Source organism: Bacillus rossius, chromosome 2 (assembly GCF_032445375.1).
Source record: "Bacillus rossius redtenbacheri isolate Brsri chromosome 2, Brsri_v3, whole genome shotgun sequence".
Lineage (NCBI taxonomy): Eukaryota > Metazoa > Arthropoda > Insecta > Phasmatodea > Bacillidae > Bacillus > Bacillus rossius.
The window spans coordinates 126,451,619-126,477,890 of NC_086331.1; the positions used below are offsets into that span (position 1 = coordinate 126,451,619).

Below are 26,272 nucleotides of genomic sequence, written 5' to 3' on the forward strand. Positions count from 1 at the left end.
GCCCACCCCAGAGGCTCGGTGGTGAGCCACCCAATATGTGTCCACCCCAGAGGCTCGGTGGTGAGCCACCCAATAGGTGTGCCCACCCCAGAGGCTCGGTGGTGAGCCACCCAATAGGTGTGCCCACCCCAGAGGCTCGGTGGTGAGCCACCCAATAGGTGTGCCCACCCCAGAGGCTCGGTGGTGAGCCACCCAATAGGTGTGCCCACCCCAGAGGCTCGGTGGTGAGCCACCCAATAGGTGTGCCCACCCCAGAGGCTCGGTGGTGAGCCACCCAATAGGTGTGCCCACCCCAGAGGCTCGGTGGTGAGCCACCCAATAGGTGTGTCCACCCCAGAGGCTCGGTGGTGAGCCACCCAATAGGTGTGTCCACCCCAGAGGCTCGGTGGTGAGCCACCCAATAGGTGTGCCCACCCCAGAGGCTCGGTGGTGAGCCACCCAATAGGTGTGCCCACCCCAGAGGCTCGGTGGTGAGCCACCCAATAGGTGTGCCCACCCCAGAGGCTCGGTGGTGAGCCACCCAATAGGTGTGCCCACCCCAGAGGCTCGGTGGTGAGCCACCCAATAGGTGTGCCCACCCCAGAGGCTCGGTGGTGAGCCACCCAATAGGTGTGCCCACCCCAGAGGCTCGGTGGTGAGCCACCCAATAGGTGTGCCCACCCCAGAGGCTCGGTGGTGAGCCACCCAATATGTGTCCACCCCAGAGGCTCGGTGGTGAGCCACCCAATAGGTGTGCCCACCCCAGAGGCTCGGTGGTGAGCCACCCAATAGGTGTGCCCACCCCAGAGGCTCGGTGGTGAGCCACCCAATAGGTGTGCCCACCCCAGAGGCTCGGTGGTGAGCCACCCAATAGGTGTGCCCACCCCAGAGGCTCGGTGGTGAGCCACCCAATAGGTGTGCCCACCCCAGAGGCTCGGTGGTGAGCCACCCAATAGGTGTGTCCACCCCAGAGGCTCGGTGGTGAGCCACCCAATAGGTGTGCCCACCCCAGAGGCTCGGTGGTGAGCCACCCAATAGGTGTGCCCACCCCAGAGGCTCGGTGGTGAGCCACCCAATAGGTGTGCCCACCCCAGAGGCTCGGTGGTGAGCCACCCAATAGGTGTGCCCACCCCAGAGGCTCGGTGGTGAGCCACCCAATAGGTGTGCCCACCCCAGAGGCTCGGTGGTGAGCCACCCAATAGGTGTGCCCACCCCAGAGGCTCGGTGGTGAGCCACCCAATAGGTGTGCCCACCCCAGAGGCTCGGTGGTGAGCCACCCAATATGTGTGCCCACCCCAGAGGCTCGGTGGTGAGCCACCCAATAGGTGTGCCCACTCCAGAGGCTCGGTGGTGAGCCACCCAATAGGTGTGCCCACCCCAGAGGCTCGGTGGTGAGCCACCCAATAGGTGTGCCCACCCCAGAGGCTCGGTGGTGAGCCACCCAATATGTGTGCCCACCCCAGAGGCTCGGTGGTGAGCCACCCAATAGGTGTGCCCACCCCAGAGGCTCGGTGGTGAGCCACCCAATAGGTGTGCCCACCCCAGAGGCTCGGTGGTGAGCCACCCAATAGGTGTGCCCACCCCAGAGGCTCGGTGGTGAGCCACCCAATAGGTGTGCCCACCCCAGAGGCTCGGTGGTGAGCCACCCAATAGGTGTGCCCACCCCAGAGGCTCGGTGGTGAGCCACCCAATAGGTGTGCCCACCCCAGAGGCTCGGTGGTGAGCCACCCAATAGGTGTGCCCACCCCAGAGGCTCGGTGGTGAGCCACCCAATATGTGTGCCCACCCCAGAGGCTCGGTGGTGAGCCACCCAATAGGTGTGCCCACCCCAGAGGCTCGGTGGTGAGCCACCCAATAGGTGTGCCCACCCCAGAGGCTCGGTGGTGAGCCACCCAATATGTGTGCCCACCCCAGAGGCTCGGTGGTGAGCCACCCAATAGGTGTGCCCACCCCAGAGGCTCGGTGGTGAGCCACCCAATATGTGTGCCCACCCCAGAGGCTCGGTGGTGAGCCACCCAATAGGTGTGCCCACCCCAGAGGCTCGGTGGTGAGCCACCCAATAGGTGTGCCCACCCCAGAGGCTCGGTGGTGAGCCACCCAATAGGTGTGCCCACCCCAGAGGCTCGGTGGTGAGCCACCCAATAGGTGTGCCCACCCCAGAGGCTCGGTGGTGAGCCACCCAATAGGTGTGCCCACCCCAGAGGCTCGGTGGTGAGCCACCCAACAGGTGTGCCCACCCCAGAGGCTCGGTGGTGAGCCACCCAACAGGTGTGCCCACCCCAGAGGCTCGGTGGTGAGCCACCCAACAGGTGTGCCCACCCCAGAGGCTCGGTGGTGAGCCACCCAACAGGTGTGCCCACCCCAGAGGCTCGGTGGTGAGCCACCCAACAGGTGTGCCTACCCCAGAGGCTCGGTGGTGAGCCACCCAACAGGTGTGCCCACCCCAGAGGCTCGGTGGTGAGCCACCCAACAGGTGTGCCCACCCCAGAGGCTCGGTGGTGAGCCACCCAACAGGTGTGCCCACCCCAGAGGCTCGGTGGTGAGCCACCCAACAGGTGTGCCCACCCCAGAGGCTCGGTGGTGAGCCACCCAACAGGTGTGCCCACCCCAGAGGCTCGGTGGTGAGCCACCCAACAGGTGTGCCCACCCCAGAGGCTCGGTGGTGAGCCACCCAACAGGTGTGCCCACCCCAGAGGCTCGGTGGTGAGCCACCCAACAGGTGTGCCCACCCCAGAGGCTCGGTGGTGAGCCACCCAATAGGTGTGCCCACCCCAGAGGCTCGGTGGTGAGCCACCCAACAGGTGTGCCCACCCCAGAGGCTCGGTGGTGAGCCACCCAACAGGTGTGCCCACCCCAGAGGCTCGGTGGTGAGCCACCCAACAGGTGTGCCCACCCCAGAGGCTCGGTGGTGAGCCACCCAACAGGTGTGCCCACCCCAGAGGCTCGGTGGTGAGCCACCCAACAGGTGTGCCCACCCCAGAGGCTCGGTGGTGAGCCACCCAACAGGTGTGCCCACCCCAGAGGCTCGGTGGTGAGCCACCCAACAGGTGTGCCCACCCCAGAGGCTCGGTGGTGAGCCACCCAACAGGTGTGCCCACCCCAGAGGCTCGGTGGTGAGCCACCCAACAGGTGTGCCCACCCCAGAGGCTCGGTGGTGAGCCACCCAACAGGTGTGCCCACCCCAGAGGCTCGGTGGTGAGCCACCCAATAGGTGTGCCCACCCCAGAGGCTCGGTGGTGAGCCACCCAATAGGTGTGCCCACCCCAGAGGCTCGGTGGTGAGCCACCCAATAGGTGTGCCCACCCCAGAGGGAAGTCTTTTGTATTTGATTTCCAGTTTACATGGGAAGGCACGGGGAGGCTACCGCCTCAACAAACATTCAGCAACAATATACCAGTCACAACCATTAAAAATATTACAACAAATCATTACAAATTTAAGAATACATGTAATGTAAATAAAAGAGAAAGAAAAAATATATATCAGTTAAAACAGCATATACTATAAAAAGACAAATGACAAATCAAATGTTCGAGGACATGCATTTAAATAAAATGATCAATAATAAAATTATATTAAAAAACACTTTATAAATATTTATAGTTAACATATTTCAAACAGAGATAATTTATCCCATTATTAAATGAATCGTTATAAATTTGGGAATACATATAATGGGATAAAAAGAAAGAATATATAAATAATTAAAACAACACATTATATAAAAACTAATAAGGCGGTAATCAATTCGAGGGCATACAAATAAATAATGGAGGAACCACTGATAAATAAAGAAAAAAAGAAATTTTACACAAAATTTTAAATGTTTCATACAACATATAGACCTTGTATTAATTCATTTAGGTCCATTATTTAATCTTCCAGGTCATCGTTGAGGGTTTTGATGGTTCTATACACAGTAGTTATATAACTCTTAACAGGTTTATATACATCAGGATCGTATATTCTTTTACTAGTCAGCGGCCATGTCTCAAATCACTCTGAAGGGCTTCCCTTTCATATATAAAAAGTGGGGATTAATCGGCGGTGGACTTTTCCCTGTTGAGATCTCAGGAAACCACCGGGAGAATAATTCAAGACAGCAGGACTTGGATCGTCCCGAGTTGAGTCCGGCTTGCAGCTATCCGAGCTCGGCAGAGTTCGTTCCTGCAAGGAAGTGCCACTTAGATCTCGGACGAGAAGCCTAAGATGTACATCAAGTTCTGTCCCTGCCCGAACACGCCCGAATATTCACCTTCGGCCAACCTCGGGATTTGTTTATTTTTGCGCAGGAAAAAATGAATTCAAATATTAAAAGTGGTCGGTTAGGTTAGCTACATTAAAACACTTTAAAACACTATGGACGGTTAGTTAGGTTAGTATAGCTACATTAAAATAAACAGAGAAATATAAATATATATAAATAAACCCGAGGTTGGCCGAAGGTGAATATTCGGGGGTGTTCGGGCAGGGACGGAGCTTGATGTACATCTTAGGCTTCCCATCTCGGACACCCTTGTCTCGTAACGAATGCATTAGACGCCACGTTTAAACGGCGGTTAGCAGATGAGCACTGCCAAGAAGCCAATAACATCCTGCAGCGTTTTTAATTAACAACCTTGAGTCGCGATTACATTCAGGAATTTTTTTTCAAGGACTATTATTTATTTTTTGTTTTGTTTTTCAGTTTGAGGTTTTCGCATCCGGCTTTGACGGGGTTCGGATTGAGGTTTTTTAAATTTTTTTGTCTGTTCGTGTTTTCTGGGAACTGCGCGCGATTTTTATCATCGCAAGGCTTGGTTACACTCGACGAGGTTACAAGCTACCGTTGGTAGGCGTGCCTTAAGACTTCAGTTGTGGGTGTGTGAGATTACGCAAAATGTCTAAAGAAAAAAAATTTAGTAAAGTTGACCTTCACCGCAGGTAAACAAATTTTTTAAACAAGTTAAACAATCCAATCCTAGGTGTACTTTTATTTTTAGCTTGGCAAAATAATGTTATTCTGTAGTCAAAATACGGACAGAACATACTTATTTAACCCTAGTGGCGGCGCTAAGGTGCCTAAGGAGTCTCCATTGCTCGTTGACAATGTAAGCGAAACTCTAGAGAGTTCACTGGCTGCAGTGACATCGAACAGTTAACTCGCTCTTTGTTAATCCAATGTAATGTTTTGTTCGTTATTTGAATAATTCTTGCAGTGGGAAATATTGATTAGAAATAATTTCACGGACACGCACCATTGGTGGTTGACACTGGTGGTCATAGGTGAACCTCAAAAATTGGCCACAAAAACGAACACATAAATACATGGAGCACACGCCAGTATCAGCTGATGGTCATTGATATTGTTATTATTCACATCCCATTGTGTTCGTCCGTGCTGTAAATTATTTCCGGCTATAGTCCTTCCACGTGGTAACATCTGACGTCAGCTAATATTGGGTTCTTCTCCGTAAGTTTTTACGTATTCCTTTTTGTTGTCCGTTATTTATGTTTTTCAATAACAACCAGTGTAAGAATAATGATGTACGTCCATGAAATGTTTCGTTGTGACCGGTATCCCGGTGCGGCTACTGGGGAATAGGAAACCACTTTATTATCTGTTTGATTGTAAAAAAAAAGGGGGGGGGGGTTGTCTGTAAAGTCGGTTTACGGACGATAATTTTACGTGACAACGTCCTTTATAAACAGTTGACAAAACAGTTCACGTGTAGGTTGTGTGCTGCCGCTGTCTCTCTTCCACTCGGACGCTTAGGCCGATCTTGCCTCTCTATCGCTTGTTCCGCGCTCTCGCTTGCACGGTAGGCTCAGGCGGAACGTGACAATGAGTCATGCTTTTTCGTGCGTGCAGCCGGCGTTCATCCCTTTACAAACACATCCGGTCGTTCCGAATTGCCCATCGGTGGATGTTTTTGCCACAGAGGGGATCACAATTAGACTTTAAACGAAACGCACGTTGGACTAAAATTACAGATTCAATGTTAGCAAACTGCAGAACATAAAACGCTTTACGCTCAGGAGTCGCCATTTTGCGCAGGTGGCGCTGCGAGCGAGAAAACAACAAAACAGTGTTCGCGCATGCGCTCATCTGAAACTGTTTGAGTTACTCCTTAATTGTGACATGGAGCCAACACACTAGAACGCTTAAAGTTTATAATATTAAAATTTATAACTGGGTCATTCTTTTATGGACGTACTGTTTGTGGTGGTATGTAAACGAAGATTGTTAGAAAGCCGATAAAAGACAATGAAAGAGTGTCGCTTGCTCTGTGTGGCTGACACTTCCCCGCAGCAACTCGCTCACGAGTGCTAGTTGTCTCAGCCGACGAAATTGAGATGATAGTGTTATTTGCGCCAGTGTACCTGACAATCTTTTGTAACTGTTCATGGTGAAGGTCATGTTCTGCTGGTTGGGTTGGAGTGGGTAATGGATGGTTCCGTGTACGAACGCTTACTTATCAATTTGTCTGCGTCAACTGTGGCGGGCTGTTTAAATCAAGATACAGAAGATAATTGACGTGCACCTATAACGCTTGCGCATGAAAGTCTTCGCTTAGTCATCGCGTATAGTCTCGGAGTCAAAAAGAGTGAGGAGCATTTTTTTTTTGTAGTTTTTCAACAGCGTGGGCTCAGATTTTAAATGTGTTCAGTGGGGAGTCATTTATCTGTTTGTCTTCATGCCTTGTCGACAGTGATGTCATAAACAGACGGATATTTGCGATACAGCTTCAGTAAATTCGGGAAGATTTCGTACACTGTTGCAAATATAAACCTTAAATTTACGAAGAATGCTGGTCAAAAAATTATCCCGGGATGTTCGTAAATTCGTGTCTATCTCGGCTATATGAACATGATTTCAACATGAACCATCTTGGTGTACATAGTAGCGGAACATCCAGAAACACTCCTGTTTCTTCCACGCGTTTTCGCAACTGGGGGTCGCAGCACGGCGTAGTTCTTGCGAACATCCAGTTGGCTGAGATGTAGAAGAAGTCTTCGTCTACTCAAGGTCCACTCTTCGTTGTGAACTGCAGTTTCTAACGGTGTGCGTGGTCATTGGTAGAGACCGGAAAAATTCGCGGATTCAATTTCTTGATAGGCTGAAATTCAAACTTGTGTACATTTCTGCTGGTTCTGCTATTGGCTCGCAGTTCAACTGGAACTCTCTGGGCCAATGAGAGACTATCGACCAAAGAAGCGTCGAATCACGAGCTACCCAGTGGAGACGCCTCACAATTTAGTACCCAATGAACACGCGTGTTTACTTGATAAATGCAGAGGATAATGGAGGCTATCCTAGAGGTCATTGAATCCGCGAATTTTTCCGGTCCCTAGTCGTTGGTAAGGAACCATCCCAGGATTCGCCTGCAGTGGTTCGGAGAGGACAAAAGAGAGCGGACAAAGCAGTGCTGGGCTCACTCGAAAGACAGAAGCGCAGCCAGACGCAGGACGCAGGCTATCCGAGCCCATCAGAGAGGCTGAAGGTGGTCCTGCCCAGTACCCCAGGAGTGGAGGGGATGAGGGGACATATCCTCCCCTCCCGAAGTCATAAAACAATTGCGATATGTTGGTGATGCATCCTCGAATGTCACAATGTCTGGTACGGCTTGCTTCACAGGAAGTGACTCAGTTTGAGATTAAAGTCTTGTATATTTAATTTTTTTTTAAAAAAAAGGGGGTTGCCTGTGAAGTCGCTTTACGGACGATAATTTTACGTGATAACGTCATAAGAAAATATTTATGAAAAATTTCATACATTTTAATTTTCAAATATTATTTACAGTTTTTGCAAATTTAATTTGAATAATTTGTTTAAACATAATCACGAACATTTAGTTATAGAAATAAACTGAAATCAAATCAATGTCAATAAATTGTTAAATTGAAATTACGAAATCGGACGAATAAATCAAATATTTTAAATTGCTGCTTTAAAAAGCTCGCCTTAACCTGTTTGATATTATAGAAGATTTTCTCGCACGGTGGTTGGCCGGTTCTTGCACGCTCGGCTCAGGAGGAACGTGACAATGAGCATGCTTTTTCGTGCGTGCAGCCGGCGTTCATCGATTTATAAGACGTTATCACGTCAAAAATACTTATTTATTTTGGGATTTTACTGTTAGTTAATAATATCTTAGTTAATTAGATGTCTCCGTAGTGTATTGGTTAGTATGTATAGTTTTCAATTCTACATATAAAGATCGGATTCTCAATCCTGTAATAAATGTATTTAATTTTATTTAGCTGATAAGCTCTAGATCACTACGTCATCTGACCTGAGACGTGGGTGGGGGCATGCATTTTTCCCGGAACAATCTGATGAAATATGGTATGCCCGCGACTACATTTACGTCGTTGTAATTGGTGGCCGTCTGCAAGAGAGGCCATTGCCACCTTTTACCAAGCCAATCAGGACTAGCTTGCCTCCGCACAAGATTGCTGCGATACGTATGCTGACAGCAGACATGTTCGTGACCGACACTCAAACCATCACGAAACATAGACGATGCTGCAAAGATCTTACACACAACTTGTCTCGAAATATTTTCTCGAAAAAAATGCGTACCCCTAATAATCACCAGATAGTTCAAACATTTATTTACTAACACTACCGAATGTCTGATACTTTGCGAAATTTTTCTGGCTAAAAATAATGCTTAAGAATTAAATTATGAATCTTTTTTTTTCCATAGGCCTGCGTCATGCGCACAGCGAGATTTCCATTCGCTTGTGATTTTTAATTGTGAACCCTAAATTCATTTTCCAATAAAAATAAAGGAAATTATGTTTTATCAGAATGGCCGCTGTTTAGCTCCATTAAGAAAGTAACGAGTAGGGTAATGCATTTCAACACACGAATCCCAGCAATTCTGTGCGGAGGCAAACTCGTCCTGATTGGCCTGGTCAAAGGTGACATGGGCTTCTCTTGAAGACGGCCGCCAATCACAACGAAGAAACTGTTGTCGCGGGCATACTTTATTGCAGTCTAACGAGTGCTCAGATTGTTCCGCGAAATTGCATGCCCTTGGACATGGGACGTTAATACTAACTTAAAAAGTAATATTTTGATTTTCATTCAAATTGTTAAAAATATTTTGTTTCAGTTTTAAAACTTTATCTGACACTACATATAACTTAAAACTTAAAAAAAAAAAAACGGTGAGCGAGTTTTTCAGTTCTTGTCTGAGATGTGTAACATTTAACCTCGGTATAACGAGAAAGTCGTGTGTTCTCATGTTACTGAAAAACTTATAATAAGAAACTCAGACACGAAATATAACGTAGAATTCTTTAAAACAGTGCCGAGCGTAATAAATATACGCTGATAGTGTTTTCAACTACATTTATGGTTGTGAATCACATGTATTTTCCACATCCGCCACTATAATCCGTTGCCGGAGCAGCTACGAACTATCGAAACATTCGATTTGCAGAGCGAAATTTTAAACCATGTAAAAGCGAAAAAAGACATGAAAAATTACCAAACCCCGGCTTTGGGCCTGATTTCCGACAAGGAATTTTATTAAAATACTGCCCATCATGTTAAAACTCACTAAACAGTTAATGTTATAAAGTTTCATTTTGACGTGACAACATTTAATAAATCGATGAACGCCGGCTGCACGCACGAAAAAGTATGACTCATTATCCCGTTACGCTCATTGTCCCGTTACGCTCATTGTCCCGTTACGCTCATTGTACGCCTGCGCCGCATCTATCTCTCTTCCACTCGATTGGAACAACCATCGATTAGACTTTTTCGAGGCAATTTAAACTTGAAACACTCCCATTCGTTTCTTACTTTTCCTATCATCGTCCTATCCTTAACAGAATAACACAGATTGGAAGAAGTTAAATAGCAAACATGTATAAAAGTTATAGTTAAAATAATCTCTTCGTTAAAGTAGTAAACATATTTGAATGAATGAGTGCAAATAAAAGTAAATTTATCAATTATATTGTATATTTCATTTCACTCCTTCTTTGTATCCATAAAAAATAGCGATAATTCAATAAAAATGATTCAATTTTATTCATAAAAGTATGCAATCATTTCATCAATGTTTTGTTATGACGTTGTCACGTTAAACTATCGTCCGTAAACCGACTTCACAGACAACCAATTTTTTTTTCTGTGTGAAATTTGGTTCGCGCCATCCGTCACAGATGGCAGTTCCATGCAACTTCTGTTCCACTCACGAGATATCTCCCACGAAATGCCGTATACCGGGAGCTAAGGTGTTACACATCAGAAACATGTCCACCGAGTGTTTCTAAGATAGGAATGTTCGTGCTGTGGCTGCAGGGAGAACATGGAACACAAGAACGTGACGTTCAACGACAACGGCACGCTCACCATGGCGCCGTACCACCTGCTCACCTGGGTGCCGGAGCTCAGCGTCAACAGGAGTGAAGACGACATCCTGGTTCTTCCCAACATCGCCCTGCTGGTGAGCTTCACTCCCATTGTCTTTGAAAGATTCGTGCAATGGGAGTGCAACTCGATGTAAGCTTTTGGACATACGCCATTGCTAAGCACGTGTATGTCTGTGGAACAAAAAACACAAATGTCTAAAAACACAAATTAAGCAAAACAATTGCTGTTGTCAGGATATAAACACCACACAATACTCCACAACAGGAATATGTTCAACAAACAAAGAAAAACAACCATATTCCTGTTGTGGAGTATTGTGTGGTGTTTATATCCTGACAACAGCAATTTTTTTGCTTAATTTGTGATTTTTGTAGTTTTATTCCACAAACATACATGTGCTTAGCAATGGCGTATGTCCAAAAGCTTACATCGAGTTTCACTTCCGTTTTCCCTGTTTGTAACGCATACTAGGGACAGGAAAAATTCGCGGGTTCAATGACCTGCAGGATGAACTCCATAGTTCTACGCACACTCGGTCAAATGCCACCCACTCATTGGCTGCTGTCTTGTGAGGCGTCCCAACGTAGCAGCCTGTGATTCGATAAAGCTTTGGTGGGGCGTTTCTCATTGGCCCAGAGTCATCCAGGTGAGTTGTGAGCCAACAACAGAGGCAGCACTGAGGTATAACTATTTGTATTTTAGCCTATCGCGAAATTAATTCGCGAATTTTTCCGGTTTCTACGCACACAAGCTTTCACTAGAGACCGGGAAAATTCTCAGGACACCTCTGAACACTCTTGAGAAATGTCATCTGTTCATTGGCTGCAGATCTGTGAGACGTCTCAACTTGGAAGTCTCTGGTTTTATACTTCCTGGGTTGAGTGTCTCTCGCTGGCCCAGAGCCCTTCCCATGCACCGATAACTAGAAACCTGTAAAATTCGCGGATTCATTTTGCGATAGGATAGAGTCCAAATACTTTTGACATTATTTTGCTTCAGTGATTGGGCCACAGTTTATTTGAAGGACTCTGGGCCAATGAAAAATCTTTAACAGAAGAATTAGCGAATCAAGATCATTCCAATCAACAGGTGTTACGAGTCGGTAACCAATCAGCAGATGGAATTTGCACGAGTGCATAGAGGATCATGGAGTCTATCCTTTAGGGATTTGAAATCGCGAATTTTTCCGGTCTCTACCGATAACGAATAGCAAAAACAGCACAGAGGAGAAGTTGTTTGAATTCTACCCCAATCCGAAAAGGATCCGCGAATTCTGCCGGACTCTAGCGTTCACTATACATCGTCATGTCACGTGTGTGCCTGTCGTTCTTACAGCGCTGTGAACAATCGAGCACAATGTTAAAATTCTCGTAGTATTTCGATGTGATTTGTTTTTACTTGTACATATCTGAATTGCAGAGACCATAATGTTGAGAAACTTAAAATCACATGTATAAAATATTTAAATTTTTTTAATAAAGACTACAGGGCATTAAAACTAAACTGAATCACAAAATAACAATCAATTTATAAATTACATTATATAACTTCTAAAGATATCAAAATTTTTAAAAAAAATATCAAAAAAAATAGGAGTTCTAAGAAAGATGGTGTAGAGTGCTGTGGACTATTTTTTTTTGAGTATTTTCATTGAATCACCAAAGAGTTTTAATGCTTATGTACCAAATATGATTTCTATGTCCAACCGCTATAGAGGACATTTATTGTTTCATCAAATATAGTTTTGTGATTTATCTTGGGATATTCATCAACAACATTCTGGGGAAAAAGTCCGTTTGCACTATAGGCATATTATCCCCAGAACTCCTGAGATGTTATCTTCAAAACCTGAACTTTCGAAATCTAAAATGCGTAACAGTAAAAATAATCGATGTTACCTACCTGGGAAGGAATCGGCCAAAGTCCAGCGGGGAACCATCCCACTATTTGCCTGTAGTTATTTCAGGAAACCATGGGGAACTATTTTGAAGACGGCCGGAACGAGATTCAAACCAAGGTTGGCTGAGGGCCGTGTACATTGTCTGGAGCAGGCTGTAGAGGTTCTCGGACGGGCGAAAGGGTCGCGGCGTGGCCCAACCCAGATGGTACCCATCGGCACACCTTCATGGTGTGCCGTGGGCAGGTTAGAGGCTGTTGTGCCTTCCGCTGCCGACGGGAGGAATGTGTTCCTTCTAAGGTAACCGGTTCGACTCCTTTGCCTCTCGTGCTTCCGTCTCTTACGACCTCGCTGCTGACAGGTCGCTGCTCTGATCAGAGTATCTCAGTCGTTCGGACTCGGACTGGGCTGCAGGAGATCTGGAGAGACTTATTCTTCTCATAACCAGCGAAGCCTCGTCTGAAGCACATCATCGGAGTTGTGGTGTTTTCGGCCATCTGCGCTGTCCCAACGAATGAAATCGCGAGTGGTGGGAGAAGTCCGAGAATTTCTTCAGCAGGAAATGCCAGAAAAAAAAAACTTTTCACGACCCGAAGTTGGGTCTTCGGGCGGGTGTAAGGTTAGTACTTCAGGTAGGTTTTGGAAGGACCTGCCTGATGGAATTGCCTGACGGAACAACCTAGCGAGTTATTCTGGACACGTGGGGAGACAATTCCAGTGTTTAGTCCTGATCTTGCAAGGACGACTTCCCTCTACCATGGTAAAATGACTGCTAAATACAGCAGTTCCCCGGGAATACCCTTACAGGCCCAGTGACCTGTAGGAAAGATTTGATTCAAGCGCATGTTTGAGGTTGAGAGACCCAAAACGTGTAACGTTTCTTTGTAGGTTCACGGGTTTATTAGAGGAACGTAGACTGTAAAAAAAAATTGGCGTAATTTTATACCAATGTAGGTGACAGCTGTATCTCCACTGAGGTAGAAGTATTTTTACCGTCACATGAGCGAGTGTATTTTAACCTTCACATGCATTTGTAAAGCTCACAGTTTTGTCCTAAAATAACACCAACTAAGGACAGGTTATTTAACTGTTTAGAGTAAAAAAAAACACATATTCACTGTATACATAATTTCACAAGGTTTGAGAGCGTGATTATACTAATTTAAATGTAAATTTGCACATACATTGTCTATGTAACTATGCAGTATATGTATGTTTAAAATTATATTTCCTAGTGTAAAATAACATTTTTTTTGTCTGTATGGATTTACACTGTTGTATATTGATTCTATCATTCATCAAGTAACATTATGCTTACACTACCTATGTATTTTTTACTGTGTATGACGTCACAGAAGGTTCCACAGTTCACTACTAGATGTCGCTAGTGTTGCTTATATTACCTTGATAAAATTTCGATTGTAGTGACTCGAGCTAAAACCTTGATCGCAGATGATCATCGTGTGTTCCTACAACGACATTTTCCATTAGGCTAAATAATCATTTGGAAAATACGGAATAAATTAAAGTATATAAAACAGATATTTGTTCAAATTATAGATAGTGCTTGGAAAACCATAGTGATTACTGAGGGGTCTTACACTGCTAGAGAGGCTTCTGATGTATTACTCATACTCACACAAAACTACCTACCAGGGGCAATAGTGTCAACTGATTTAGTTTAAGTTATTACAGTAATCTTACCCTTTATCCAGTTTTATTTTAACCCATAAATAGAGGAGAAATTTAATACTGACTAAGTAATTTTACACTAACAAACATGTAAAGTAACAACTATATTACAACTTTATTTTTACCAAAGTCCGGTGTTATAATACACAAAATTTTAATTTATTTTGTACATACCAACCAAGTTTTCATTGCACACCTGCATTTGTGTAATAAAACACACAGTCGAAGTTTTTTAGATTACGATTTGTAGCATACCAGTGTAAAACTTACGTGTAAAAACACACTAACTTCGAAAGTGAAAAATCACACCTCTTTTTTACTGCGTGTGTTTCAAATTTCAGTAAACAAATGTACATGTTCCCGTTAAAGTAGTTAGAACTCTCTTTAGCAGTTCATCTTTCATACAGCTGCTACACTAGTACATGAATGACCATTTCCCTTTCCGCTTGCACAGGTAGTATGCTCGAGGAATCCTAGCTAGAGCCTTCGACTGTTTTGTTACAAACTTTTTTCTCAGTGTGTAATTTTATTTTATATTTCGTTTGGTTCTGGGATGCATAATGGAAACACTAACCACGTCGTGGTGGATACAAACAGCTTGTCAACTTGACGCACGTGTACGTTTAGAACATAAAGATTGATATTGTCATTGCAGACTTTCAATATTTCCCTGTGCTCCATAACCAATTTTCCAAAGTATGTTCTTAACAAGGATAAAGATTAATACGTTATTTGATGAAATATCTTATACTCGTCAACAGATATTTAATTTTAATGAATGTTTAAATAAGATTTTTGACTTGTGTGGTATCATGGAAATAAGTAAATGATAGGTTAAGTGGCTATGGTTAATATTTCTACAAATGAGTGTAGCCAGCACCACTAAATTAACTGTAATAAGCTGTTATTTTACTTTAAATGACTATTAAAATAATAGTGGCACGGCCTTCAGTTGGCCACAGTTGCGAGTCACACAATTGTTATAATTGCTTTAGGTGGGTGTTGGCCTTCTAGAAGTGTAGTTTTCATGTGTTCGGAAGGGGTGTTTATTTCTACTACTAACCACTTTAATTTTTTTTTTTGCTTGATTTCCTTCTTTAAAATCTTCCATTCATGTTTAGAATTTCTTTTTTGTTTTTACTATTATTTTGGTTGCTTGCGATATTATTTTGTTTTCAAATTCGGCGAAGCCTTGTCCTTTTCCATTAAAAATTGTTAATCGTTGGATTTTGGTTTGGTACGTTTCGGTTTTGCTTGTGTCTCGAAGCAGCTTCCAGAAATGTTTTCAAACTGCCACGTAGCTGAAGCTTAGTATGACACCCTAGGCTGCGATATTCTAGCAATAACATTTTGTATTAAATTGCGTCGTTATACATGTCCGTGTATTATTTATTGTTTTTTTATGTATTCCTTCGAAACTGGCAGAGTTTTGGCAACGTGTACCTTACGTGTAATGTTTTCGTTTTACCGGTAGACCAAGCAGTAGATCATTTATGTGTCCAACATTTGACGACATACTAGTCAACACACCTGTCTCAAACGCGTATTGTGGTGGACGCAGTTGGCGTTTAGTTGAAGCTAATATATTCTCATAACCAACAGACGTGATAAATATATTCACTCGCTCATTGTGTAGAGCCCGTGCACTGCCTCACGTTGATACTTTACGTTTAACAGTTTTAACAAACAGCCTGTGTGTGTTGGAGTACCGTCTGCCATCAAAATCAGTCGGCCTTGTTTAAATCAGCTGGCGGTTCTGTGGGAAGACCGCGCGCCAATGGTTGCCTCGCGCGCTGAAGACAAAAGAGTTGGTCTGTGTGTCGATGAACTCTGCCGCTTTTCCTGTGGAGCAGCTATGTTCCAATATTGGTCGGCATATTCCACCAGTCTTCCCATATGTGCGCCCTTTGAGGGTAGAATGGGAGTGGCTTACAGATACATTTTTAGCATTCCAGAGCAATTAAAATTACGACAGAGCTGTCAAGGGATTACTTCCCCATTTGATCAGGAATGTGTTAGAGCAGAGTCTCAGCTTGACCAGACTAGGGCAACCCAGCATAGTCGCCGCCTCAGCCCCTCTACCACACTCAGCTGACCAGACAGTTGGCTGATTCCTGAGCCCTAAGACTTTCTCAGCACTGCTGGCGCCTTCCCCGATCCCCCACATCTCACTGGGACCCAGTGAACCCGTGGTCCGGTGGAGGCCTATCCAACCTCTGTTGTGTGGAGCAGCGGGCTGGAAACGGAACAGAGTGCAGTGCCCTCCAACGCATTGATGCACTCGAGCGCGTGCGAGCGGTTCAGGAACCACGACCCGCCACAGCCGAGAGACACGGCAGGTGTTACTTCCTTCCCCGAGGACCTTCGTATCCCCTGCGTGTGTACGTCTCCTAGACCTGGGTCTCGCCAAGTGTTCAGCTGAATAAAGAAATAACACTATAAAAATCACTAAATAGTAGTGAAACTTATAGCCATGAGCGAATTAACAAAATCGTTTGGGGTCCTAAATAGTCCTTAATTTAAGAAAATTAATAAAAATATAAGTTTCTTATATACAGGATAATTATAAAGTCCGTGAAACATTTCATAAAATCGGTACAGCGAAATGGAAAAGAATGACGTAACAAATTATATACCGCGTGAAAGAACAACTCTCAAAGTTTTTTTGAATGTAGCGCCAAAAAGCTATTTTAAAAAACAACTGACAGGGGCGCTAGTGCATGTAGTTGCTGAAAATGGTTGCGAACTAGGCAGAGAAAGCCTTTTGTGTGCTTGAATACGCCCGTAGCGAATCGGTAGTGAGAGTATTACTGAATAATCGGTCTTTATTTTTTTTTTCCATTCAAATGATACTGAAATACAGTATACTCATAATATAATTTCCCGGAAATAAATTTTAAAAGTATCAACTGTAGAGTTTTCGTTCAAGGTCACAATTAAAGAGTAACTCAAACAGTTTTGGATAAGCGCAAGCGCGAGTACTGCTTTGTTGTTTTGTCGGTGGCAGCGCCACCTGCGTAAAATGGCGACTCTTGGGCGTAAAGCTTTTTGTGATATGAAATTTTCTAAGAGTGAATCTGTAATTTCAGGATGGGGCCCCTCCCCATTGGAATCTCTTTTTACGAGAGTGGTTGAACGTCGAAGTCCCGGACAGTTGTGATTGGTCGTAATGGTCGAGACGACAGAGCTCTTTGTCTCTGGCCTCCACGTTCACCTGACTTAACTCCAAGCGATTATTTTTTCATTTGGTGCTTCATAAAAGATCGTGTCTACTTAATGATTTGCTATAATTGTAAAGGATATTGCTTCCATTACTACGGACTTGTTAACCAAAGTGTGGGAAGAATTGGACATTAGTTTGGCTGTATGCCGTATAGCAAAAGGTGCGCATATTTAATATTTGTAAGAAAAACTAGGTTTTTTTACCTTTAATTTGATGTATTATTTGTTTAAATTAAACTTTTATAATTGAAACTGGGACATTCTTTCATGGACACTCTGTATATTAGCCTACTGTAAGTCCGACATGTTGGCTTAGTCCAGCTGGTCTCGGGATATGTCCCAGCCGTGTGGAGGGTTGCTCACTTGAGGACACTTTCCTTTCACTGCTGTGTTGTTCTTCACCTCCACTTTGCGGAAGGTAATGTGGAGAGACCGGAAAAATTCGCGGATTCCTTTCGAGACAGGCTGGAATCCTAACTCGTTTAGCTTAATGCTGCGCCAGTGATTGGACCGCAATTTACCTGAAGGACTCTGAGCCAATGGCACACACTCAACAAAAGAAGTATCGAATCATAAGAATCGCAGTGAACAGGTGTCCCGAGTCGGTAGCCAATGACCAGGTGATAGTTGCCCGAGTACATAGAGAATCGTGGAGTCTATCCTAGTGGTCATTGAAACTGCGAATTTTTCCAGTCCCTAGTAATGTGGAGTCATCGCTGGATCATCTCGCCTAGCGCCGTGGCCACCTCCCGTGGCCATGTCTGGCCAATCAGCCCATCATCGCCGTACCAGCGCGACCAATCGGAACCCCCGGTTCGGCACGTGAGCAGATCTCGGTCATCAGGTCGTCTGCAGGTTCCCACCGCGAAATCCAGACTTCCCCTGGAAAGTTTCCACCGCACCCGAAACCAGTTCCAGTCGAACTCTCACATTTCGAACCCGCTTGCGGGTTTCGCCAAACTGAAAAAACTTTATTAGGCAAGTTGTCCACTCTGACGTAAAGCGGGATTGCAAAGCGTTTGAAGAATTCCTTCGAGCGTTTTGTGCATTTACAGTGAGTTCGAGGCGAGGATTCGTCAGGGCGTAACGAGAAGTGCAACGTTCAGGGGTGGGGGCCATGGATGACAGAGGCGGCCTAGTGCTGCATTTTTCGTTACGCCACTGAACGCCACTGGACAGCTGTATCCCAGCTGTACATTGCGTAGACGTGATGATGTTATGATTAGAGACCCGGAAAATTCTCGGGTTCAATGACCTCCAGGATAGACTCCAATATCCTCTACACACTCGGGCAAATGCCATCTGTTCATTGGCTGCTGACTTGTGAGTCGTCTCGTCTGGGTGGCCTGTGATTCGACACTTCTATGAGTGAGGGTCTCTAATTGGCCCTCAGTCCTCCAGATTAACAGTGAACCAATGACAGAAGCAGCACTAAGGTATAATTATTTGAATTTTAGCATAACACGAAATGAACCCGCGAATTTTCCGGGTCTCTAGTTATGATGTCATCGTTCAATGAGATTGTGAAATATTTTGTGAAGTGTTCCTCGTGACACGCGCGGTGACCCTGTGTTGCAGAGCATCGCCAATGTGGTGAAGGATTCGTCGTACTTCACCCGCATGGGCCTGAACATCCTGATCAAGCAGACCGACTCGCAGCCGCTGGTCTCCATGACCGCCAAGGAGTTCATGTTCGGCTACCGTAGCTCCTTGGTGACTCTGGGCAACAGCTTCATGCCGTCTTGGATCTACTTCGAGAAGCTGGGCCTCATCGACAGAGTGAGTGCTGCGTTCAGCTCGGCTCACAGTTTCTTGCAGTTCTCCACCGTTTGTCACGGAAAGAATTCAAGAACGCATATTAAGAATTAGTAGGGGCATGCAGATATCGCGAAAAGATTTCGAAACCAGATGAAAGATAAAACACTTTAGCACCGCCTGTGTTTCGTGATTGGGTGAGTTTCTCCCAGGTGCATATCGATTGTAACAACACCAATCACAGTGATTCAGTGCGGAAGCAAACGCGTCCTGAGTGGCTCGGTCAGACAAGGCAACGACTTCTCTCGCAGACGGCCGCCAATCACAAGGAAGAAACCACAGGCGCGGGTATGCATTGTTGCAGTCTAATAAGTGTTCAGATCTTTTCGCGAAAAAAGCCTGCCCCTAAGAATTAGTTGTTGCCGGCCTGCATTTACTGTTATTGTTCAAACTCTCTCGTCCTTTGTGCTGTTATTATTATAATTTTTTGTTTTGTGACTAAATTCCTTCCTCGGAATTCTTGTGTTGTCTGGTATTTAAGTTTGAATGTGTTCGTCTGTGCTGTCGTTGTGTTGTTGTCCATAATACCTGTTTAGACACGTCGTTGGGTTTATCTGTTTGACACCAGCTGATTTGCGCTTGTTCTCTATGGGTTTATGTTTTCGTTTTTATTTCTTAATTTGATTTCATGAATTTTTTTTCCATGACAAACAGTGCAAATATGCAATGGCGTATGTCAAATAAATTGTATTAAATCAAAATTCCCCATATGAATCATTTAAAGAACATTTTGAGTTCGGCTTCGAAATAAAATTATTTTTTTAAACTGATATGTCCAATGTTCAGAATGCCTTGTAGGTATAAAAATTATTTTTTCACAGCGAATTTTTTTTAAAACATACTTTTATTTTTTTACCAAATCCTATTCAGCATTCAGTTTTTTGGTATGAGTAATACATTAAGTTAATACAGACGTTTTGAATAATCTATTTACTATTTTTGCGCTGAATTAATTTAATCCAAAACCATTTATTTACTTTGGTTTATGCTTATATACCGTGAGACTGACTGGGGTGCGGTTAACGAGCTGAATTCAACCTAACGTTGGAATTAAAATTGCAAGCCTCGCCCAGAGTTCGAACACAGGACCACGTGCCTCCATGTCAGTGCTTCAACCAACCACGTGCGGCACGCAGGCAAGCCAATTAAATTAATAGGAACGAAATAACGTCACGCAGTTTTTTGACGTGACAACGTCTAATAAATCGATGAACGCCGGCTGCACGCACGAAAAAGTGTCCCGTTACGCACATTGTCCCGTTACGCTGTGTCCCGTTACGCTCATTGTACGCTTGCGCCGCATCTATCTCTCTTCCACTCGATTGGAACAACCATCGATTTGACTTTTTCGTCGCACATTAAACTTGAAACACTCCCATTCGTATCCTATCCTTAACAGAATAGCACAGATTGGAAGAAGTTAAATAGCAAACATGTATAAAAGTTATAGTTAAAATAATCTCTTCGTTAAAGTATCTAATAAACATATTTGAAATAATGAGTGCAAATAAAAGTAAAATTATCAATTAAATTGTAGATTTCATTTCACTCCTTCTTTGTATCCATACAAAATAGTGATAATTCAATAAAATGATTCAATTTTATTCATAAAAGTATGCATCCATTTCATCAATGTTTTGTTATGACGTTGTCACGTTAAACTATCGTCCGTAAACCGACTTTACAGACAACCAATTTTTTTATCTACCAAAACTAGAATAATTACTGAGTCTTGGCACTGCTTGGTTCACGGCAACGTCCGCAATGTTTTTCACTCGCGAGTAATAAGAAATCCACTCCAAATGGAATCGAACCCGGATGCCTGTAGTAGGTGGGGAGTGAACTAGCCACTCAGACACGGTGAGCGGACATAACTGCGACCAGGCCGGTGAGGGTGATCGAGTTGTCAGCTGGTTATTGATCAGGGGCATCGTACGACGAGCACGCTCTAACATTAAGAGGCCCGCCTCGTCAGGTGTGTGTTAGTGAGGCGGGATGATAAGCGCGACGCTCGCTGGTGCTTCTAGCGCGGTGTCTCCTCTGGACTGGCGCGCAGTCTTCTCCCAGTGCACAGGACAACTGTGAAATTTGAGCGGTGACTGTTAAATTATATGGTGAAGAAATGAAGATAAATGCGTAATGCAATTCCCTTAAGTGCTTCCAAGAATCTGTACCGGTTGTTTTACGTCTAAAAATTACTCTGAAAACACGCGTTTTAGCCATTTTAACTCTTCTAAAAATACATTTTAAAAACTTAATCCGAAATCGAAAGTACTTTTCGGCCCTCAGCGAACTATTAAATTATTTTCGTTAGAAGACCCCACTCGGATATCTCGAGTAGTTTTGAAATCACGTTGCTTCTTTTGAAGCTCTCCGCACCGTGTGTGTGCCCGGGTAGGCGGGGCCTAAACGAAGCCTCGCTATCATGCGTCCATGAGAAACTTATTAGTCCCGTGCCACCGTGACCAGCTGACCACACTACTGTAGTCGTAGGGCGACTGATGTTGCTCTGCAACACTGCCGCATTCGTTATCTTACTTCGACGATATCTCTACAGTTAACCTTAAACGTCTGACTGATTAGGTTGGCAGCAAACTCTGTGGGTCAAAGGACAAGGGTTCTCTTCCCGGTAGCTCGGGGTGTTCCTGCCTGTAGAACTTTTTTTTTTGGCCCTTCACATCCATGCCGCAAGGCAATTGCTTACCACCGCAGGATCAATCAGACATGAAAACATGCAATGCGTCATAGCTTCAATCACCAAGGGGCTACTAATGTTCAGAAATTAACTACTGCGATATGTATGCAATAAAAAAAGGAATCTTAGTTGGAAAACCCAAGAGAAAGACGTCTCAAAAGAAAATATTTAATAAAAGTGTGCATGCATTAAACCTGCTTAAATTGTTTTCTTTTTTTTTTACATTCGTGATATTGTTGCTTATCCACGGTTGAAGTTAACGGACAGCTAAGAAATATTTTTGAAGTGAAACTTCTGTGGGAGCGATGGGAGTAAAATTTCAAAGCCGACTTTTAATGCAACATTAATGTGAAACATTGTTGTATAGCGTTTCTGACGCGAAAAAGACAGAGAATAGATACTTCGCCAAAGAGATATAAAGAGAAGACTATGCTATATACGTTGTGGGCTAGTTTTCGTTCTCCTTTTTGTGCGATGATTCGTTCCCCGCCCAAAAATAAAATATAACGGAGAAAGATAGATGAACGAAAGAATAAGACAGAGAGTGTGCGCATGCGCTTGTTTCAGAAAATAGATATAGGTATCCTGTACAGTCAGCTGTGAATGCATTGAATTTTATATTTGCTACCAGCGCGCTCGCTTTCCTCCTTGTTCAACCAGCAGCGCAGAGAGCGCTGTTGAGAGACAGTCCCTGCATTTCCCGAATAGATGGCGCTACCTTTTTCATGAATTTCACATTTCGTTCAGAGATTTGACGTGTTCCAAATGGCAGAATTGTTTCGAGAAACGGTAAAAACGCACAGTTTTTGGGCGCGATGCGAGTAAGATTTCAAAGCCGAATTTTGATGTGACGTGAAAAGTTTCTGACGTGAAAAATGGGAACATGGCCACAGAGATATACGTATATGGTCGAGGTTTGAATTGCCGGAGAAGTATCACGTTTACTGAATTACAAGCGCTACCCCACCGCGGGTGGGAATAACTCTTAGCTTTAATGTTCCGAAAGGTTGTGGCATTTGACTGGTGGACGGAGGCCGTGTCCGCACGGAACTGCTTGAGGCGCGGAGTTGTCAGCCTCGATGCTGTTTATGCGCTGGCGACCCGCCAGCTACGTGCGGCTGCTGCGTGGACAGAGACCCCCGCGACCGCCGCGGACAGGTCGCAACCTGCACTCCCCGCGTGAACGTGGCGGACGGTGCCGGCGCGACCTCCAATAACAATTCCTTCCAAACTGAATGCTCAGCTCCACCACACCATTCACACGGATCTCTCACCGTCAGTAGTGGATCCAGAAGGGGGGCTAAGGGGCTCAAGCCCCCTCCAAAAGCATCTGGGTCCACTATTGTTTTAGTGTTTGCCTTGATAAAGCCTAGCCTCAGCTGGGTCAAGCCCCTCCCAAACCAAAATCCTGGGTCCGCCACTGCTCACCGTGCAAGCATTTCAGATTCCTCTTCGCATAAATTTTTGTCCCTCTCATCACTTTAACAACGTCTGAAATAAAGTAGCTTGGCTTCTGGGTTGTAGCCGTGTCCTTGGCGAATAAGTCACCGGACGTTTCGGTCGACATCGCAGTCACCATCATCAGGGAGCAGTTACCTACTACAGTAAACAGGAGGTAACTGCTCCCTGATGATGGCGACTGAAATTTCGACCGAAACGTCGTTGAATTATTCGCCAAGGACACGGCTATAATCCAGAAGCCAAGCTTCTTCAGGCCGTGAATGCCTGCGAACATTATTAACGTCTGAAATACTTTTTTTTTGGTACAGATTCGCTTAATGTATTCATTTCCAAACATAATTTTGAGACTTTACGTCCTTGGCTTTTAACACAGTTTATCTAACCCTTTTTTTTTCATTGTAATGAAGGTTTGTTGGCAGTTTTAAATCCTGTTAACAAGCAAAAAATTTATGAAGCCAGCAATTTCTACGCAACAGTCTATTAACGCTTCTGGTTTTCATTCGGATATTTTACTGTATAAGCATTTCAGATTCCCCTTTTCATAAATTTTTGTAGCCAAATATATTGTACATATTATTTATTTGTAAAAATTCAGGAAAATATTCGAATTCAAAATTTCTACCTGGACAATAGCGTTATGGTAAATCACTAGGCTCTCGTTGGTTTTTTTAAGCGTACTGTTTTACTTACATAGTACAATTTTTTGAATGATTTATTAATGTTTGTAATTAACAAGCGGGGAAAAAGGATGTTAAACATGGCGTGTCTGCATGGCGTGTTGCAGATGTACGACTTCACCGACGACGTGGCAACAGTGTTCACCGGGGAAACGGACATCAGGCTCAGCGGCATCACCGAGAAGTACAACAGGGACGTGGCGCTGCCTCAGTGGGAAGGGAAGTGCGCCCTTATCAACGGCACCAGCGACTCCACCAAGTTCCCCTCGCTCATAGACGCCAACGACACGCTCATCTTCTTCAGGAAGTCGGTGTGCCGGCCGATGCCCCTGGCAAGTAGGCTACCGCCCGCGACGTGCAGTGTTGCCACCCACGACATGCAGTGTTGCCACCCACGAGATCTGGCGTCGCTGGACGCAATGCTGCGCCGTTTCTGTGACCCCAGTGTCAAGCGGTTCGGAAAAGTTTGGAATTACAAGCCACCCTCTTAGTAGCAGAACCAGGTCGCGAATAATCCTGGGTAAAAATTACGACATTTTGTGAAAATACTTGCGTGGTCAGGCACACTGCAGTTGGTCCAACAAATTGACATGACTATTAACTTTAACCATTGTGAGTTACAGGACTTAATTTTTACCCCTACAACTATCCCAAATGTACGGACTCGGTAATGATAGTAGATGGGTGTGACTGTTTTACCGGGTGTGGTTTCAACAAACTTGCAGTAAGGATGAAAAAGAAAACTGTTATTTCGTCGTAATTGCGATGTATCGCCTCATAATCATTTCAGATAAAAGTACGTTCTTACGAACGCGTACCTGTGCTATGCAGCGAAGGGTTTTATCATCTATCTTTCAAACTACAAATTGCACGCAAGATAAACTTCACAGGATATCGTGGGTGTTGTCTGGGTTAGCCAGCCTCGGAAGTTGAACCCACGTCCAAGTTGAAGGATTAGTGTTCTCCGATGTTTCGGTTGGCATTTTAGCCGCCATATGCAGGAGAGCAGTTGCCTACGATGCGGACCGAAACGTTGGAGATTATGCATTCCAACTTGGCCTGGCTGCAGCTCTTATGACAGCCTAGTGCGTCATGTTTCTCCGCCTGATAGGCAGCCAGCAATACGTGCATTGCCTTGCAGATATGCAGCCATTAATACAGACAGTGCCTAGCAGATAGACAGCCAGCAATACACACAGTGCCTGGCAGTTATGCAGCCAGCAATACACACAGTGCCTGGCAGTTATGCAGCCAGCAATATGCGCAGCGCCTGGCAGATATGTAGCCAGCAATACGCTCCATGCCTAGCAGATAGGCAGGTAGCAATTAGAGCCAGCTAAATAACGAAGTCTTTGTTACAGCAAGATTTACCACGCTTAATGGGGTATATCCCGTTCCAGGTCATTTTTTTTTCGTTTAACAGGGTTAAATTTGTAAACTTTTAGAGTGACCGCACGACAACAAAATGAAATATATATATATACTTTTTGCAATATTGGTAAAATTGAAATTTTTAACATTTTTGTGCAGTATGGATAAGGAGAACTAAATGATTGATTTGTTTTTGTTTAAAGGCCATGCCTGTGGCTACTGCGTGAAATGGTTTAAATTTCTTTCAGCATTTCGTTTTTAATTTTATTTAGACTTTTAAAAACATACAAATTATGAGGATTTTTAAAGGTTAGATAAAATTACATTTTTCTAAAATAAATTTAACCGTATCACATAACAGCCAATATAATTTCCTTTAAACGTAAAAAGATCCAGTTTCATATTCCCATTTTTTCTCCTTATCCACGCTGCAAAAAAACGTTACAGGTGCAACTTAGCCAGCTGATTCTGCAAAAAGGATCCCTGGATAATTTGTAACCAGCTTCATTAGTAAATTATAGTGAACATTTTTAAAAGTATAGAGTTAATTTATTTCAGAAATTCGATTTTTAATGTGCATACATTTTACAATAGTTTTTACACTTAGACTTTACGTTTTTAAACAGAGCAGATGTTTCAGTACTTAAAAATTTTTGACCACTCTTATAGAAAGATTGATATATTTCCACTTTGTATGAAAACCATGCTCAGGATTATTTCAACCAGCTGCCATCGAAGCTCCCAAGGAATCTTACATCGCGACATACCCCCTTCATACAACTGTCGCGCTCGTGTGTAAATAGTCTTGACACATTCCCTGGCGTGTGTTTAGCTATTGCGATGCAAGGGTAGATATGGTGGCTGACAGTTCGTGTTTTAATTTTTTTTAGGTCCGAGACGGAGAGCTGACAAACAAAAATGGTTTAATGACTTACCGTTACAAATTCGCACCGAACTCTCTCGACAACGGAGTTCATAACCCGGAAAACAAATGTTTCTGTCGGAAGGGACGTTGCTTGAAAGAAGGCCTCATTGATGTTACTGAATGCTACTACGGTACGTGGTTAAAATTGTTCCGAAATGTG

At 44.3% G+C, this 26,272-nt stretch overlaps 1 protein-coding gene across 3 annotated transcripts in view; it reads left to right on the forward strand.

Annotated features, from left to right (window-relative positions):
- Positions 1-26,272, forward strand: part of LOC134529791 (scavenger receptor class B member 1-like) — a 259,546-nt gene that overhangs the window by 218,731 nt on the left and 14,543 nt on the right. For all 3 annotated transcript variants that reach the window (XM_063364240.1, XM_063364239.1, XM_063364238.1), the window contains 4 exons: positions 10,286-10,430; positions 18,747-18,947; positions 23,924-24,148; positions 26,078-26,243. In XM_063364240.1, the coding sequence (XP_063220310.1) occupies positions 10,286-10,430; positions 18,747-18,947; positions 23,924-24,148; positions 26,078-26,243 (737 nt within the window). The remainder of the gene's footprint in view (positions 1-10,285; positions 10,431-18,746; positions 18,948-23,923; positions 24,149-26,077; positions 26,244-26,272) is intronic.